The 12,771-nt window shown below is 46.2% G+C and overlaps 1 protein-coding gene across 1 annotated transcript in view; it reads right to left on the bottom strand.

Annotated features, from left to right (window-relative positions):
- The window catches only part of LOC125147565 (pecanex-like protein 2), a 291,684-nt gene that overhangs the window by 167,522 nt on the left and 111,391 nt on the right, over positions 1-12,771 (bottom strand). Inside the window, exons 17-18 of the mRNA XM_047824659.1 lie at positions 7,605-7,714; positions 5,913-6,009 (exon numbers count right to left, since the gene is read on the bottom strand). Coding sequence (XP_047680615.1) covers positions 5,913-6,009; positions 7,605-7,714 — 207 coding nt within the window. The remainder of the gene's footprint in view (positions 1-5,912; positions 6,010-7,604; positions 7,715-12,771) is intronic.

The following is a 12,771-nucleotide window of genomic DNA, read 5'->3' as shown; positions in this document are numbered from 1 at the left end:
GAACTTCAATTTTTTGTTGTTTTTATTTAAAAAATTCTCCCCTACTCTGGAGGTATCATAAAGATAATTTCCTCTATTATGATTCTAAGCACTCTCAGGTTTTGTAATCTCCTATTTAGGCTTATAACCCTTCTGGAACTGACTTTTAAGCAGAGCATCACAGAGGAGGCCTGTTCTATTTTGTTACTTATGAAGAGCCATTTTTTTGTTTCGTCATTCTGTTCCTCCCTCTATAGTGAGTAGGAAGTTACACACTGTTTCTACTCCTTCAGCAGTTACATTGAACATTCCAATAAGCATACTTCACTTACCAGTCTTAAGTTAATCAGGATCTTTACTTGCCTCCGGGACATTACGAAGAATTTTTAAGTCTTGGAGTCCATTTCTCCTTCCACCCAGAGTTTTATGTTACCCTTGTATGGTTTTGTATGGCTAATGTTTGCTGAAATTTACCAATGTATCTGCCACTTTTTTTTTCTCCTTGTTCTTTCTTGCGAATTAGACTTTCTGTATGAGACCATCTGAAGAACATCACTCAGAACTACATTTAGCGAAAGTCTCTCGGCTTCTGTTTATGTAAAATATTTTTATTTTGTCCCTGGTTCTTTAATGATATTTTCACTGGGGGCACCAGCACAGAGCCTGCTTGGGATTCTTTCTCTCTCTCCCTCTCTTTCTGCCCCACCTCTGCTCACGCTGTCTCGCTCTCTCTAAATAAATAAACAAACATTAAAAAAAAATTAAAGATCTTTTCACTGGGCATAGAATTCTACCCTGGCAGATACTTTCTTTCCAGGACATTGAATACATCAAACTTCTGGCTTCTATGATGGGTTTTGATAAGGGAGCTTTCCATTCATCATTCACTTGAATGTAATCCATTCTTTTGTTTAACTGCTTTAAGATGGTCTGTGTCTTTGATATCTGCACTTTCACTAAGGTTTGTCCTGTGTGGATTCTCTCTTCCTTGTTTTACCCTGCATGTGATTCACTGGCGTTCTTGAGTCCCTAGATCAGTGTCTTCCATCAATTCCGGCAAATCTTCAGATATCATCTCATCAGACATTGATTAGGCTCCCGTCTCTCCCGTTTTTCTGGAATTCTGATTACATATATTTTAGATCTTCTTAGTCTGTGTCACCTGTCTTTGTCTTTCTGTTGTATTTCCTAATTTTTTTGTCTATTAGTGTTGCATCCTGGGTACTTTCTTCTGTCTTGTAGTTCACTAATTCTCTCACCAGAGGTGTCTAATCTCGTGTGTGTGTGTGTGTGTGTGTGTGTGTGTGTGTGTGTGTGTGTTTACTTCAACTGCTTCATTTTTTGCCATTTTTTTGTTTGTTCATTTAGAAAGGTCTATTTGGTTCTCTTTCAAACATGCTGGATCATTTTAGTATTTTCTATTGTCTGTAAGTTTTACCTCTTATTCCTTTAAACACATTAAGTAGTTTTAAAATGTGTCTGGTAGTTCAAGCGCTTCAAGTACTTGAAGACCTGTTTCTGCTGGTTCCTTGTTTCCTTGTGTAGTTTTTACATTTTTTTTAGCGAGAGCTGCTCATTTCCCTTAGAAAAATGGGTTGGGGAACACATGGAGACCTAGGAGGCAAGGATCCTCTAGAGAGGATGTGTGTTTCATTTTGCCATGAGGTGTTCCTAGTTGGGGGCCGCTTCAAATTCACTACATAAATTTAGGGGTTAGGGGTGTCAGAATGTGGACTGAAAGCCCACAGCGGAGCGGACTACAACATCCCAGGGATCCAGGGCCATTGTGTTCAGCACCGAGGCCAGTACCTTGCATTCTCCAGGCACTGCGGAGGATGCAACTGATTCCTTCTGGTTCATCCCCCCTCTGAGGGTGGGTGACTCAGTGTGGGTCCCCACTGCACACCCATCTTGGCAGTTTTGGGCTTTCTTTTCTCTTCCCTGCTGTTTGAGGGCTGAACACTGAGGCTCAAGATCCCCTGGTTGGGCAGGTGCTCTTGAGGCAAAAGCAGTTTCCTCCTCTGCTTCCTCCAGGTCTTCCTGTTCACTCAGACTTTGACTTGATAATTCCTTATCTTTTGTCACTTTTTTTTCCACATACAAGAAGGACTTTTTTTGGTATTTTGTTCAGAATTTTCAGTTTTAATCAGCAGAGAGTTTGGCTGTAATAAGTCAGCCTGCCATAACGTGAGAGATGGAAAAGTCTCGTTTGATCTTTCTTTTTCTTTCTGGTGAGGGATCGGCACATAAAATCCCTTTTTATCCCTCCCACTGCTAAACAATTACCTCAGCACCATACACTGATTAATCAATTCTTGATTGTGACATGTAATTTTCACATAATACATTCCTATAAATAATTTGTCTCCTTTCTGTGTTTTACTGATTCACTAATCCCATTCTCCACTCTTGGATCAGTCTCATTTTTTTTTCTTCCAATTACTCAATCTTTATAATATACTCTTAAATCCCAAAGTGCTAAGTTCCTCTTTCTTATTCTTCTTTTTCAGATTTTTAAAAGCTATTATTAATGGCTATTCTTCTAAGTGAATCTTAGAATCATTTCCCCAAGTTGTGAATATAATTCCTTTGGAACTGTTTTGAACTATATTAAACCTATAAATTTATTAGGAAGAATTGGCATTTAATAAATCTCGACCTTCCTATCCAAAATCAGGTTATGTCTATTTATCACTACTTATTCAGAAGCTCATTTGCATTTTAATAGACTGCTGTGGTTTTCTTTATTTCTGACCTTACTTCGTAAAATCTTTCCTATTATCAATTCATGTATGTTGTTGCCATTGTGAGTGGGATTATGGTCTCATTATATTTTCTAAAGTTATTTCTGATGTGTTAGAATGCTCTAAGTTTTTCTAAGTTTCTTTGTCTCTAGGGGTATTTGTGAATTCTTATACTGATCATGATCGATACTTAAAAACTTTGCTGTGCACCTAAATGTATACAGTAATGCAATCTACTTTTTTTTTTTTCTTTTAGGACTTAACACAAGCCAGAACTTCCAAAACAATATTCAATAATATTAAGGTTTTGGCTCCCTATTTTAATGTTGATTCCATGCATATTTAACTAATATATTGGGGCTCAGTACATTGAATATTTAAAATCCATTGTGACATCTCATGTAGTACTTCATGCTCCAACCCTAAAAAAGAAGCTGAAGAAGGCCTCATCCCGGGGCACTGGATGGCTCAGCTGGTTAAGCTTCCGGCTCTTGATTTCGGCTCAGGTCACGATCTCACAGTTCATGAGCATGAACCCCATGTCAGGCTCTAATCTCTCCCTCTCCCTCTGCCCCTCCACCACTCGTTCTTCCTCTCTCTCTCTCAAAAATAAATAATAAAATAAATAAAATTTTTTTAAAAAGCGCTGGTTCCAAACTACACACACAGCAGATATAGACAGAGTGGTGCCAGAGAAACCTAGATGATACAACCAGTGGTTACAAAGAAGTTGTTTGAATTGTACAAATAAGAATGAGGTCGACGTTTGTTTTGTTGGTGGTCTATTTTTTGTTTCTAGGAACTGAGAAAAATAGATACAATGGAAGTAGCATATCTGAATGGGTGAAGAGTATAGGGATTGAGGAGGATGAGTGAGGATAGAAACAGAAAGACCAAGAGGCACCTGGGCGCAGCTCAGTCGGTTGAGCATCTGACTTCGGCTCAGGACATGATCTCGTGGTTCGTGAGTTCGAGCCCCACATCGGGCTCTGTGCTGACAGCTCAGAGCCTGGAGCCTGCCTCAGATTCTGTGTCTCCTTCTCTCTGCCCCTCCCCTGTTCATGCTCTGTCCCTCGCTCAAAAACAAATAAACATTAAGAAAAAAAACTTAAAGAAAAAAGAAAGAAAGAAATAGACCAAGCTCATGAGGCAGAGGGATAAGAAGAAACTAAACCAGGAGTGGAAAGTTCACATTGTTACTGAGTGCATAGCTGGCAATGATCATATGGAAATGTGGAAGCCCACTGATGGAGCTCTAGGTATCTCTAGTTCTCGATCAAGGTCCCTGGAAGACCAGTCTGTGGGGACAGCCTTGTAAACATGCAGATCCCCAGGCCCTGGCACAGGCCAAATGAATCGGAATAGGAGGAAGGGCTGGAAACCTGATCTAAGGAGGCTCCTTAGGGACTTCTCATACAAAGTGAAATTTAAGAAAAGAGGGAGCGAAAAAGAGAGAGCCGGACAGACACAGAGAAATAAAATCAGAGACAAAGAGAGAAATCTCGCACTTGCACTAGGGCACAAAAGGTTTTATATACCAAACTCTAAAATCTAAATGTGGTAGTCCTATTAAAATATTCTCATTAGACCAGAAGACTTTTCAGAGAGAACACAGGTCACATTAAATCGCCTACAGGTTATGTGCGCTTCACTATACAGAGCGTTTCAAAGTGTATGAAAACTGGGGAAGGCAACTCCTAGCCCATCACATCTAAGGAAATGCTGTCAGCCTCTGCCAAGCAACCTTCTTGGTGGATTTCTTCGTTGTCCATATGTTATTTTCAAGGCAACAAATCAGAAAGCATCCTCATGATTCCATGAAATCAGGGAACATTTGGGGAGAACAGTTTTTCTCAGATACCTATAGGAAACCTTTGGGGGAGACATCGGGCCATTCCAAGACTTTATGGCAACTGACCTAGGAATGTCAAGTTTGATCCTGTAAATCTCCTGGTGTAGATGTCAGAGATCTGGTTGCTGATGCGATGTTTCAGTGTCAATGTATTCCTCCCTTTTTAGCTGCCATCCTATTGGCCCCAGCTGCTTTACCTCCTGCCCTGCTTGTAAACATACCTCTGCTTGTCAAATTCATGAACCACGTCCTTAGTCACGGTGACTGTGCTTTGGTTCCTCAATGTGTTGGCTTGAACTGCACCCACACTCAAAGGCACAGGGGGCTAGGTGTGAAGTTTTTAAATGTTATCCTGTTGCCTGAGTCCTGCACATTGTCTTGAAATTGCGGATTGCAATTGAATCTCATCTAAATTCAACGGCAGTTATCAGCATCAGGCACTTGGCACCGTGGAGGCCAAGACAAATGAGACGCATCTCCTGGCTGGAGGAGCCTGCAATCAATGGGTCATTTGCCGCTTTTCCATTGATCCGTCATTCCTCAAAAACATAGGAAAGGCATGACTTCCAGCCAGCAGATCTCCCCAAGCTCAACACTCGAATGGGAGATTACACAACAAATGAGCATTGCTTTTGAAAGTGGTAACGTTTGGAAGATGATACCAAAGACGCTACCCCTCCTCAGATGATGTTTGAAACCACCCCAAGCCATTTTCCCGGCGAACAGAAAAGAGCATCCTTCTTCTAAAGTCTCTGTGTTCTGTTCTTCCTTCTTTACCTCTTTCCTTCTCCCCTCACACGCTCCATCCCATAGAGTCGCTCCCCTCTCCAACATCCCAGATGTAAGTCTTAAAACCCAAGGGCTCCTCACAAGGGCTGTGCAAGTGTCAACCCTGAACGTGGGAAGCGCACTCTGAGCTCAGCATGAGGCTGAGGCCAGAAGGTGTGGAGAGGACTGTGTGGAGCCCATTAGAAACCAGCTTGGCAGATGAGCTTTTATTTGTATGCAGCTGGCCTGCTGCCTGGCGCCAGCAGGGGGCAGCATTGACCAAACTCGTTTCATTCAAAGAGCCGAGCAAACTGCCATCAGCTGAGGACCAATGGAGTGACCGTGGCATATATAGCATCTGCCTTCGAGGGGCTGTCAAAGGTCCACACCTGCCAGGTGGCTCAACAGTCCATGTGCCAACTGTAGACCAAGACAAGGCACCTCTCTCTGCACCGGTGACTGTCATTCCCGCCTAGCCAGGGCCCCCCTGAGAACCTGAGCTTTGCCAGCACGTGCCAGGCCAGGTTAAGCAAAATCCTCATGTACATTATGCAACACAAATATCTCACCACTGAGCCTTTCATCTTCTTAGGAAGAGGGTCGGCGGCCAACTCTTCCAGGTTCTGATGTAGAAATTTAGGAAGCAATCTACAATGAATGAAGGACCTGGAAACGAACAAACGCACAGGTTATACTCTTTAAAGTATGTGCCTGTCACAACGTTCGAGGTAAATAGCCTCACCTGAGACCTCTCACTCCCAGATGACCAAAGCAAGGGCTCGCTCCTTTAATTAATTCATAATAAAGAGGAAGAGGCGTGTATTCAGGTGATCGCAAATCTAATGTTTTGATTCTCAGATTCCCTTCTAATTAAAGGAGTCAAGGACCTCAAGAGGAATGGGCAGCTGATTGCCAACAGCGAAGCTCACAGAGCTTCTCTGTGTCAGCCCATCGGGGCTTCCTCCCCACATAAAAATGGCAGCAAAACTCAACACTTCAGTAAAATATTTGACGTGAAAAACTGCACAAACCACATGTAACTTTTGCCCATTTCCCGCGTCTTTTATTTTGCTGCATGTGGCAGCCTAAAACAATGGTTTCTCTGGCCCCCACACAGTTATGGTCAAAATCAAACATTTGGAAAAATGACATGAGATGATTGCTATCTGAAACTCTGGCATCCCAGGAAGTGTTTCTACTTCCCAAGTGCAAATTTATCAAAGATTTAAAAGACACAATTAGAGGCGCCTGGGTGGCTCAGTCAGTGAAGCATCCGACTCTTGATTTCAGCTCAGGTATTGATCTCACGATTCATGAGTTTGGGTCCTGCATCGGGCTCTGTGCTGACAGTGTGGAACCTGCTTGGGATTCTCTGTCCCTCTCTCTCTCTCCACCCCTCCCCTGCATACTCTCTCTCTCTCTCTCCCCCCCAAATAAATTTTAAAAAAAAATAATAATAAAAGGCACAATTTAAAGGGAAGATAGTACATTTCAAGTAAAAATAATAAAAGGCACAATTAAAGGGAAGGTAGGAAAGTATATTTCAAGTGACTAAAGATTACTATTTTTTTTTTATTTAAAAAAAATTTTTTTTTCAACGTTTATTTATTTTTGGGACAGAGAGAGACAGAGCATGAACGGGGGAGGGGCAGAGAGAGAGGGAGACACAGAATCGGAAACAGGCTCCAGGCTCTGAGCCATCAGCCCAGAGCCTGACGCGGGGCTCGAACTCCCGGACCGCGAGATCGTGACCTGGCTGAAGTCGGACACTTAACCGACTGCGCCACCCAGGCGCCCCTAAAGATTACTATTAAATATATTTTAAAATGTGGGCGCGGCCCTGTTTGGAACAAAAAACAACAGAACGAACTGCAAACCTTGCAGAGATGCCCATCAAGTCTCCACAGGGTAACCACCTAGCGATTCTGCTTCACAGGCCCGGAAAGGGTCCTTGTTGAGGTGGGAGCTGCCCACACAATTCACCCAAAGGAAACTCAAAAGCAGCACTTGGGAGCTAACAGCCCTGTGTCCCTGGCGCTGTGCGTTTTACTCCAAAAGCAAGAGCAGAGGTTAAATGTTCGCTAAAAGTTGGTGCTTGATTTCCATTAGTGTTTGGCCGGTCCTGCACCTCTCCCGTCCTCGCCGGGTGGTTGGCTGCGTGAACAGCACAGGAGTCCAGCCACTATGCGAGCCATGGCCCTCTCGCCCCTGTGACAAGGCGAGGGCCACGGGAACCAGGCACAGCGGTGCGTGTTACTCACAGGAGCACAGAGGGGTCACTGCTCTGCCGGCTCAGGTGGTAGGAAAGCGCGACCAGGAGGCCACAGAAGGCTGAAAACAGCGCTGGGATGTGCTGAGTGCTCCACGGTTCCTGAGGAAAAGACATCAGATGCCAAGTCATTCCAAGGAGTGGTGCAAAAATCAACTCGCTCTCTATAGAACACGGAGGCACACATCCCCACGGTCCAGCCAGACGGGCACGGTGTCCCGGGATCGTCACCGGCACCTGATGGCCAACATGGAAACCAATTCCGATTCTGACACATGCCAGGGCAGGAGTGGGGGCGTCTCCAACTACGTGTACATGTTTATGAGAGTATATTTCGTTCATCTTTCCTGAGAATATTTTTTACTCAATCTTTCCTGAAATTTAGGACTCAGAAGATGAACGTTAATCATGTGTTGCCTCTTCTGAATTCATTTCTAATGATAATGACAAGAACTGTATTTCCTAGTGTTTATGGAATCGATGGTGTAAAAGGTACAAGACATGGAAACACGGCTTAAGAGATCGACTAGTGGGGGCGCCTGAGTGGCGCAGTCGGTTAAGCGTCTGACTTCAGCCAGGTCATGATCTCGCGGTCCGGGAGTTCGAGCCCCTCGTCAGGCTCTGGGCTGATGGCTCGGAGCCTGGAGCCTGTTTCCGATTCTGTGTCTCCCTCTCTCTCTGCCCCTCCCCGGTTCATGCTCTGTCTCTCTCTGTCCCAAAAATAAATAAATGTTGAAAAAAAAATTTTTTTTTTAAAAAAGAGATCGACTAGTGGACTGAATGACAAATTAAAGACAGTCCTCCTCGAGAAAGAGAAGAAAATGGTTTTAAACGAAAGGAGCCAGGTAGTCAGGTTTGATGTGATAGAAACACAGACACCAGTAATCAATATGCTGTCCTCAGGGTGGGAGAAAAGAGCATAGGCCTTATGTGTCCCCACGGTGAGCGGAGTGGGGACCCGGGACCCAGCTCTCTTTCTGCCCATCCCTGGCACCCTCTCCAACACAAACATCCACAAAGAAACCTTCAGCCTTTCAGGAACCACCGACAGAATCTACCGGTGCCTTCCAAAAGCTGAATCGAGACCCAGACTGCAATGCTTCTCTCTCAAGACGCTGATCCTTTTTAACTCAACAAGGCTGAGTCGATCATTGTGTGTAAAATAAAATACACAAACGAATGACTCAGCTGTGTTCCTTTCCTATCTGGGACAGCTGAGATGTGAAGGCCAAGCTATCGCCTGGCCCTTGGTGGAGGGAGCGGTTTCGAGTCCACAGTCCTCGCCTTCCTGGAAGTTAAGCTGCACTGCTTCGTCTCCACCCATAGTGAGGGTCTAGAAGCATCTGGAAGGGAAATGAAGACAGCAACCCTGGGGGAGCCGCTGAGCCGCAGCTGGACAGGCCGGAGGCGACGCTGACCGGTTCCTCCCCCGCAAGCCTCGCGGACCAGCGCCTCCGTGAGGCTCTGACTTTCCCAGCGTCCTGAAGGCACCGAGGCAGCTTCCCTGATTCCCTGCAGATGCCCACCCCACCGACTTGCCCTGCCCGGGAGCCCGGGGCCTCTGTTCCTCACTGCTCCCTTTGGAGTTTCCTTTCCGCAAAGCCCGGATTCCTGTGTCCGAGGGAGGGTGGCACTGCCTGGGTCCTAACGCCAGCCTCGCCCTCGCAGCCACAGAGTCCCCTGACTGCACCGCATCCCCTAGATGGAGGAAAGGCATCGTCTCCTTCCGCTGTCTCCTTCCGCCCTGCCTATAGAAATGCTTCTGCTGACATCTTAAAAAATTTAAAAAAAGCCCCCCCCCCACCACTATCTCTATCCCCTCCTTCAGCGCACCCCGGCCTCGCAAAGGACCTGTTAGCTTCCTCCACGTGGGGCACCTCCCCGTGGGGGCAGCAGCTTTGCACAGGGTGGGATTCCAGCTGGGCGAACCTAGCTTTGAACCCCAGCGCTGCCACACGTGAGCTGTGAGGCCTTGGCTGAGTTACTCAACATCTTTGAGCGCTGGGTTCGTTTCCTCTTCTTTAGAAAAGGAAAAGAATACAAACTCAAGGGTGGCTGCAAAGGGTACGCGTCTGTGCCCTGGGCCATTTTTTAAAGCTTTTGACACAAGAGGGTTCCATGCAGCCCCTACTTAGTGACTGACGCCCAGCGCCCTGAGCCAGAAAGCTGGCTATCCTGAGAGATGCTTCCTCTCCACGGTCCCCAGTCAGCTGATTTTCACATCGTCCAACACCTGCCCAGGCCTCCCTTCCTTTCCTGACATCCCACTGGGTAAGCCTCTGCTGTCTCTCTCCTTCCAGCTCTACTGCTGATAGCTTCATAATGGGGGGATCAAACACCCCACTCCCCAGACCCCACAATGTGTCTTCCACATAACAAGAGAATCATCCTCCTCACCTAAAAGAGCACATCGCACTATGGCCTTCACTCAGTATTTTTCAATGATTCCTCATTGCCTAATAAATCTACTCCATAGGAGGCTACATAAGCCAATTAGGATCTGACCCTAGCCCATGTCTGCAGCCTCGTTCCTCCCATTTAGAATATGCACAGCAGCGAAGTCATAAAGCTATGTTGCTTCCTTCCTACTGCCTTCACACACAGGGCTCCGTCTGTACAAAGGGCTCTCGTGCTCCGACCCTACTCCACTCTCCTCTACCTGGCAAACTCCTACTCATGCTTCAGCACCCAGTATAACAAGTCCCACCTGCTTGGTGCTGCCTCCCTGCTTCCCAGGCAGACTGGAGCCCTCCTCCGTGTATCAAAAATACCTTTAAATACTTCTACGTCAACACTTAAGATATCTCACTTCTGTTATTTGTGGCCACGGGTAGGACTCGCTCCCTCATCTCAGAGCCACTGAACACAGTTATGCTTAGAGCAGACTCCGAGGGGGGTGGCCTTTCATCTCTAGTTCCCCCATTCTGGGCACAAATGTCAGCACATCAATGGATCTGTGAGTGAGGGACTGCAAGGTTTCAGTTTTCATGATTACATCGGCCCCTCTTCTATGACCTGTGTGGGAAAGAATCTTCAGCAAGAAAAGAGGGTGAAGAAATTAAGTAGCTTAGATCAAATGTGGACCTGGCAGTAAAGTGCCACCGGCATGATTGGACTAGCGGAGAAAAGGGGATTCTTTGACCTTATTGCTCATTTTTCCTTCAAACAGCGGCCCCAGTGACAGAAAAGTTATTCTGAAGTTTGAGAGTTTTCTTCTTCCCTAAGAGTCCACCCATGAAACATTCATCGGCTCCCCCCCCCCCCCCCGCCCCACTATGTGCCAGGCATCGAGGTGCACGCTTGTGAGGAGGGCAGACACGAGGCCCCGGGGAGGGAGGATCCTGCGGTAAGGTGGGACAGGCAACTTGACAGTGAGGGGCCAGGTACTCACAGAGCAGGAAGCAGAGGCTCCTGGGAGTCAAGGGAGGGGCTTTTAATTGCACAGAAAAAACACAGGAGAACGTGGTCCCTTCCCTGCAGAGCCTTCTGGACAGGCCAAGCTCTCGGCTTTTTGGGTACCTGTGTGTGTACTCCACGTGTCCTCCTCGGCTCCCTGCTCTGGCCGCCCACCTGGGGCTTTATATTCGGCTGTCACCAAAACCAACAACAAAAAGTTTTCCGAAAGGGAAAAACCTGCTAAACTCCGTTTCCTTCCATTGATTCCTCTGCACTTGCCTATGCTATGTATTTATTTCATTCACAATTTTGTGACGGTACAGGCATTCCTTTTACATGCAGCCCATAAAAAATGCTGGGGGAAAGAAACACTCTGAGAAGGATTTAGTAGCCATGACCATGGAAATAATCGTCACTGCATGGAACAGAGAGGAAAGGTCAAGGGACAAGCAAGCACTGGCAGGATGATGCCAGCTCATCACTTCCTGGAAGACGTGATTCTGCGGAAGGTCCCTCACTTCTCCACGGCTCAGCTTCCTCCTCTGTGAAAGGTGACAATGTCCCCTTTCTTGACAACGTCCCCTGTAATGACCCGATCTGAAACAGCCTTGCTCACTGCCAAGTCACTTAGTCTCTAAGTAACTGGAAAAGAAGGAGCACCCGTGACGGATGGTCTTCACAGACAATTAAATCTGGACGAAATCTATTTAAACAATTAAGTTTACCTTCTTTATCTTCCCCCTACCCCTTACCTAATCTCATTTGTTCTGTACTTAATCAAATCCCTCCAGTGCAAACATAAAAGGTCAGTATAAGGGACCCTCCCTTTTCACCCGCTGAAACAGCAGTTGGTACAAAACCAAGTGGAAGGTGAAAATATCAAGTCAGAAACAGTGGCGTAGGAGGTCAGCCATGTCCCTGTTCCTTCTACGTCCCAGCATTTGTCCCAGTCTGTGATTGCGCATCTGTGTAAGTGACTGTTTGATTGCCCTCTGATCCCCCCACTGGGCCTGGCCCGTTGACAGCAGGAACTCATCTGCTTTAGCCCAGCATATTCTGAGCACCTTGTGCAGGCCCCTGGCCCTGAAAGACATTTAATAAATATGTACTGTATCTGAGCAACTGTTGCTTCCTTACTATATAATGCTGACCGAAGGAGGGGAACGACACAGATCTTTTTAGGTACCTACAAGTACACAGGAGGTCCCTCTTCTGCAGGGCACAACAGTCATTGAAAGCATGGACTCTGGCATCGGGCTGCCACTTTGGTCCAAACTGTGCTGATTATTTACACTAAGACACTGGGCAAGCCACTAAGCCTCAGTCTCCTTATCTAAGAGAATTTCACAGGGCACGCCCCCTAGGGTTGTTGCAAATAGTATATGAAATACTACGTCTGAAGTACTTGGAGTGGCCCGCATAAAATGCTCAATAAATGTCTGCTTTTACTATAGGTTTTACGAAGTCACTGTCACGGTCCAGTCGCGCTGCTCTAACAAAATATTGTAGACTCGGGGCGCCTGGGTGGCACAGTCGGTTAAGCGTCCGACTTCAGCCAGGTCACGATCTCGTGGTCCGTGAGTTCGAGCCCCACGTCAGGCTCTGGGCTGATGGCTCGGAGCCTGGAGCCTGTTTCCGATTCTGTGTCTCCCTCTCTCTCTGCCCCTCCCCCGTTCATGCTCTGTCTCTCTCTGTCCCCAAAATAAATAAACATTGAAAAAAAAAATTTGAAAAAAAAAAATATTGTAGACTCATAAAGAGCA

This window comes from Prionailurus viverrinus, chromosome D2 (genome assembly GCF_022837055.1).
Source record: "Prionailurus viverrinus isolate Anna chromosome D2, UM_Priviv_1.0, whole genome shotgun sequence".
NCBI lineage: Eukaryota > Metazoa > Chordata > Mammalia > Carnivora > Felidae > Prionailurus > Prionailurus viverrinus.
Note: the sequence above shows the minus strand (reverse complement) of the source record. Positions and strands in the feature narration are given on the sequence as shown.